Below are 6000 nucleotides of genomic sequence, written 5' to 3'. Positions count from 1 at the left end.
ATTTTCTACATTTCTGTAAGTTATTTTGATATTAAAACTTAATAAAAATAATTAAAATGTTCATTTAAATGGTTTCATTTTCAATTAAAAATTAACACCACAGATTTTGAAAAATATCATTCAAGCGTTTGCTTTATTTAGTTAATTAATATCGCTAAGCTGCATATCGAATTATCCAATAATGTTTACAGAATTTAATCGTGGTTTTATAGTACCACTTATAGGTAAGCTAATTTCTGGGGGCATTACATTAAGTATATATTGCTTAAGTCAGTCGAAAATGTCATAATAATAAAGTCGTTCAACTCGTGGCCGATCTTCCAGGTTCCAACAACATTATTTACACAAAATAAATAATGTATATAATATGTATATAAAATCAACTTTTTGTTATAGTTGATATATTAGTCGATATAATTTAAAAGATGTACATAAATTACTTTTACTTTATGGAATAAAAGGATTTAAATACACGATATTATTTTAAATACGGTCCTGTCTGTCAGTCATGCTAGAGACCGACCAAACAACGATATCAGCGTTACGCCGATCCCTATCGCTAGGAGTTGGGTTATGTTCGTTACAGTGAAAAACAATTCATTTTAAATTAAGATTTTCCATTGTTCGTTCATTGTTTTCGCTCAACTAAAATGGCATCTGAAGATAGTTACGTTATCGATTACGATTGCCCTTACAGCAACTATCGGTCGCCGTTAAGTACCAGATATGCCAGTAAAGAAATGCAATATAATTTTAGCGATCAAAACAAGTTCTCAACATGGAGGAAACTATGGATAAATCTGGCTAAAGCCGAGCAGGTAAGGGTATTTCTGTCGTATTATTGTTTAAATTGTCTTTTAGTTGGATTCATGAAATGTAGGTTATATTTTTAACATGCGCCTTGTACCTAACAGATCCGGATTGAATGGTTTTAGTTAACTTTACACATTACCATAATAAAATGTATTAATTAAATTGCGAAACAGTACATTTATACATATGTAATGTTATAATAATGTATGTAAATTCAGTGATTTATTGGGTTAATGTCGATTTCCCGTTGCCATTTTCCACCACACTCCTTCTGAGTACTATGGTTCGATCATTATTAGTGTCGTTCAGAATTTCAATATTGAAATGAACCTGCGACTTGTGCCCACCATCTAAATCTGAAACAAATTAGAAAATAAATTAAGAACTAAAATAATAAAATATTTGACGGGTTATACAAAAGGATTTTAAAAAAATACTCTGAACCGAAACTAAGAAAAAAAACTATAAATACCACAAAAAATGATTTTCTGTATATCCTCATAATAAATAACTTATTCCCCAAAGTGTATTTTGTTGGCTTTAAATAGAGTCTAGTTCCACTGCAAATCCGTTGTGTTTTCCTCGGTTAGGTTGGTCAAGTAGTTGACTGAAGTGATATTGAGATGAGAAAAAGGATTTTTTTGTTCTGGCTTGAAACCAGGCGGTGGAATGCATGACGCATACCTGGTCGCGGAGACTTTCTTTAGAGTGACAAGTTGGACCGGGTTATGTAGGACTGCCTCTTACCAGTATTTGAACAACCGCTAACTTGAACAGTGCAAGATCGAGCAAGGCTCACGGCCTATTGGGGCATCTGTTATGTTTGTGTATGTGAATTTTTAGAAAAGGTTTTTTTATTCATCTCTTAGAACTTCAACATTCTGCCTATGGGCAATACGTATTATTATATGATCGCTTCAGTAAATGATCTGCTGTACAATTTATAATCTACATGTTATTCTAGATACTGTTCTAACTTATTTTAAAGACTTATTCTAGAGATTATCAAATTTCATTCTTTATGTCTATTAATCAGTTCATATGGTAGTTTGCGTTTGAGCCTATGCAGTACACTGCCATCGCGTACATTTAACTGTTTGGCGAGTGCATTGGGATGCACTAATAGTCTTTCAGAGTACTTCGCAGTAACACTTCAAACCACACTCGTTATGGGTTCTAAGGGGATATCGCGCCGAATCAGTTTATTGGAGACGTAATATGGGGCATCGACGATGACTCGCAACACTTTATTCTGGAACCTCTGGAGGATTACTATGTTATCCATATGAAATCCTTGTTATCTAATGATAATTTAGATTTACGCCCTATCAACCAATACATCTTTTTTTTTGTTTAGTTTAAGCCCAAGCTGTTTGCGCTTTGCTACTATATGTTTTTTCCATGTCAAACGTCGATCAAAATGCATTCCAGATACTTAACGTTGTCTGCTTGCGAAAGTTCATAATTATTTTTATAATAATTTTAATAATAATTTTTATTCAATTTTACTGAAGAACAAGTTTTTCTACAAAAAGCGAATGTCGCATGGGTATATTTTGTCTCATTTGCTTTGATACGCCACTTTTTCAACCACAATTCGACTTTGTTAAGATAAAGTTGGAGGTTTCTTGTAGTTGATATTGCAAATATTTCTTGAAGTCGGTAGGTTGGCTGTATATAATAGATTAAACAATGGGTCAGCGTATTCGTCACCACATCTTTTAGCATTGACCTAGTTTACTATTGTTTGTTTTACATCAGAACACAGGGTTTTGTTAAATTATTTTAAATAATCAAAACATAAGATTGAAACATTTTACCATTTTGTTGTTTCTTTTAATTATTTATTTACTCACCTGGACCTGCTCTCTGGGATCTGATACTTTTATGAGACATTCGACTTGCATTACGTGTTAGAGTTGGTTGCACCACTCGTGAAATAGATCTTGCATTCGCGGTTTGTGTATTGGTGGTCACGCTCATACTTTGTAGTTTCCTTTTTAGTTGATCCATACTAGTTGTGCTTTGATTAGTTCTCGAGTACGTCTTTTTTTTGCTATTGGAAAATACAATCATTTTAAATACTACAATTTAGGAATATCTTTCATGAACACTGAAATTCAACGTTTAAAGTCAATAAATACCAAGTTTAAATATACGTATTTAAAATATCAGCACTTGAATTTAATGCCGAGAATTTTTTTCCGAGAACTGGTTTTTTAATGATGAATTTTCATGAATTGTTTCATATGTGTCAGAAGTTGTTTATAGCATTTTTATGTTTCCAATTTCATTATAATGCCTAATAATTAATTAGAAATGCATTAAAACATGAGATAATATAACATCATATCTTAAGCATGACCATAACAGGTCAATTAAAAAGTCCCCGGCCTGACACATAGATGGCGCTACTAGAATTAAATCCATATGTTTTTTAGTTAACCCTAAGCCTCAAGAGATGCGTGTATATATTTGACAGTTGTCGGATCACTAGTTTGTGAATTATAGCATTTTTGAGTGAAACTCTTGCTTTTGTTATTGTGAAAAATAAATGGATAAAAGTAATTTCGCGTGTTGATAAAATATTGCTTTTTGAAGGGAAAAATACAGTTAAAGCAAGCAGGACTTAGCTTGATGCCGGGTTTCTGGACAGTGCCCCAGCAAAATCAACCATCAAGGATTGGTATGCTAAGTTTAGACGTGGTGAAATGAGCACCGAATACGGTGAGCGCAGTGGATGTCCGAAAGAGGTTGTGATTTTGTATGACCGTAAATTGAAATTGAAAGAAATAGCAGACACTCTAAAGATATCAACTGAACGTGTACATCATATTATTCACGAATATTTTGGTATGAGAAAGCTTTGTACAAAGTGGGTACCACGCCAGCTCACTTTTGACCAAAAGTAACAAGTTGATGATTCGGAGCAGTGTTTGAAGATGATTTTACTCTGAAGTCCAATCAACAGTCATCTGAGTAGACTGCACACAATGACCCCGCTCCAAAACGTGGGAAAACGCAACCGTCGGCTGGCAAAATTATGGCGTCTGTATTTTGGGATGCGCATGGAATAATTTTCATTGACCGCCTTGAAAAAGGAAGGACCATCAATAGTCATTATTACATAGCGTTATTGGACCCTTTGAACGATATCAGCGTTACGCCGATCCCTATCGCTAGGAGTTGGGTTATGTTCGTTACAGTGAAAAACAATTCATTTTAAATTAAGATTTTCCATTGTTCGTTCATTGTTTTCGCTCAACTAAAATGGCATCTGAAGATAGTTACGTTATCGATTACGATTGCCCTTACAGCAACTATCGGTCGCCGTTAAGTACCAGATATGCCAGTAAAGAAATGCAATATAATTTTAGCGATCAAAACAAGTTCTCAACATGGAGGAAACTATGGATAAATCTGGCTAAAGCCGAGCAGGTAAGGGTATTTCTGTCGTATTATTGTTTAAATTGTCTTTTAGTTGGATTCATGAAATGTAGGTTATATTTTTAACATGCGCCTTGTACCTAACAGATCCGGATTGAATGGTTTTAGTTAACTTTACACATTACCATAATAAAATGTATTAATTAAATTGGGAAACAGTACATTTATACATATGTAATGTTATAATAATGTATGTAAATTCAGTGATTTATTGGGTTAATGTCGATTTCCCGACCCCCCCGTCGATTCCGAGTATTTTGGGATGCGCATGGAATAATTTTCATTGACCGTCTTGAAAAAGGAAGGACCATCAATAGTCATTATTACATAGCGTTATTGGACCCTTTGAAGGGCCAAATCACCGAAAAACGGCCGTATTTGAAGAAAAAAAAAGTGCTACTTCACCAAGACAATGCACCGTGTCACAAGTTAGTGAAAACGAACGCAAAAACCATGAATTGGGCTTCGAATTGCTTCCTCATCTACCGTATTCTCCGGATCTGGCCCCCAGCGACTATTTCCTGTTCTCAGATCTCAAAAGAATGCTCGCTGGGAAGAAATTTGCGTCTAATGAAGAGGTGATCGCCGAAACTGAGGCCTATTTTGAAGCAAAGGACAAATCGTACTACAAAAATGGTATCGAAAGGTTGGAGGGTCGCTATTAGCAGTGTATCACCCTTGAAGGGAATTATGTTGAATAAAAGAGACTAATTTTGCCAAAAAACTGTGTTTTACTATGGTAGGCCGAGGACTTTGATGACTAATGCATATTGCATACTGATGACTGTACCATATTGCTGCGGAACACTGCCAGATCCCAACCAGAGAAATGTACAGTCTCTGTTGGAGGAGTATCACATTTCATCAAACACCTTTTCTGAACACAATCGTCAGATCTCAACAAAATTAAACTCTTATGGGAAGTTCCATAACAGAAACTGAGGAGTAGATATCCAACTGTAACAGCATTGCAGCAATTGGTGGGATAACCATAACCAACATCCATTGAAAACCTATTCATACAGTTTACCCATCTATTCCATGAATAATTGCAACTGTTTTAAAAGTAAATGGTAGCCCAACTTGTTTAATCTTATTAATAAATCGATATTGTATATATATACCCTTCCAATAAAATAGCCAATGCACGTCATCAACTCCAAATTCAATTTAAAAAACCAAATCCCTTTTAAACTTAAAAAATTTTGCTTTCTCATTTTGCTAATTAGCATTACTCTAATTAAAAAGAGACAGAATGAAGTCTGATGCGTCCGAACGTATAACCAAATCGGCCTATAAAATTCGATTTGTTTTCGTACTGGTCGACACCATTGTCATATATCAATGTAAATATAATAAAACAACTCTAACCTACAAACTATTGTGACTATTTAAGTAATTAACTGATTAATTAACCGTAGTTTAAGTCCTTCAATAAATATGCATTAGATTTACTGTACTGTTAAAATAAATTATATTTTATAACGTTTTAAAATTTTGTTTCATTATTTTATCTACATTAGTATTATGTTTTCAGCGTCAAAATAAATGAAAACTTAAATTTGGTGCGGTAACGTTGCATTATCTGAGTTTTAGTTCAGTTGGGTTTTGATGTACAATTGAACAAAAATGTTATCAAATTTATTTCAACATTATAGTTCCTCTAAAAACTACAGTTATATAATTAACTGTAGTTTTTATAGCCGTAATAGTTAGAGTTATAACTTCTTATTACTATTG

The 6000-nt window shown here is 33.8% G+C and overlaps 2 protein-coding genes across 3 annotated transcripts in view; one reads left to right on the top strand and one right to left on the bottom strand.

Annotated features, from left to right (window-relative positions):
• The first annotated feature begins 524 nt into the window (after positions 1 to 524).
• Adsl (Adenylosuccinate lyase) overlaps positions 525 to 6000 on the top strand; it is a 49801-nt gene continuing 44325 nt past the window's right edge. Inside the window, exon 1 of one of the 2 annotated variants that reach the window (XM_076417528.1) lies at positions 525 to 818. In XM_076417528.1, the coding sequence (XP_076273643.1) occupies positions 651 to 818 (168 nt within the window). In that variant the 5' untranslated portion in view covers positions 525 to 650. Of the gene's footprint in view, positions 819 to 3967; positions 4252 to 6000 lie in introns of those variants that run through there. The other variant, XM_076417520.1, reaches the window with a different exon arrangement.
• LOC143204797 (uncharacterized) lies at positions 949 to 2998 on the bottom strand. Its single transcript, XM_076417637.1, has 2 exons — positions 2670 to 2998; positions 949 to 1169 (listed from the first exon to the last, which is right to left on the bottom strand). The coding sequence occupies exons 1-2, from the start codon at positions 2887 to 2889 to the stop codon at positions 1036 to 1038; spliced, it is 354 nt and encodes a 117-aa protein (XP_076273752.1). The 5' UTR covers positions 2890 to 2998; the 3' UTR covers positions 949 to 1035.

The sequence above is a fragment of the Rhynchophorus ferrugineus genome, unplaced genomic scaffold (genome assembly GCF_030347505.1).
Source record: "Rhynchophorus ferrugineus isolate W39M unplaced genomic scaffold, kcgeb_rfMv2 rfM1, whole genome shotgun sequence".
Taxonomy (NCBI): Eukaryota; Metazoa; Arthropoda; class Insecta; order Coleoptera; family Curculionidae; genus Rhynchophorus; species Rhynchophorus ferrugineus.
Note: the sequence above shows the minus strand (reverse complement) of the source record. Positions and strands in the feature narration are given on the sequence as shown.

What these genes read in the sequence shown, in the direction of transcription:
- LOC143204797 (XM_076417637.1), bottom strand. Translation starts at nt 2,889, where the DNA reads ATGATTGTATTTTCCAATAGCAAAAAAAAGACGTACTCGAGAACTAAT. An exon ending in ATCCCAGAGAGCAGGTCCAG is followed by an intron (nt 1,170 to 2,669) that starts GTGAGTAAATAA and finishes AATTTGTTTCAG; the next exon opens with ATTTAGATGGTGGGCACAAG.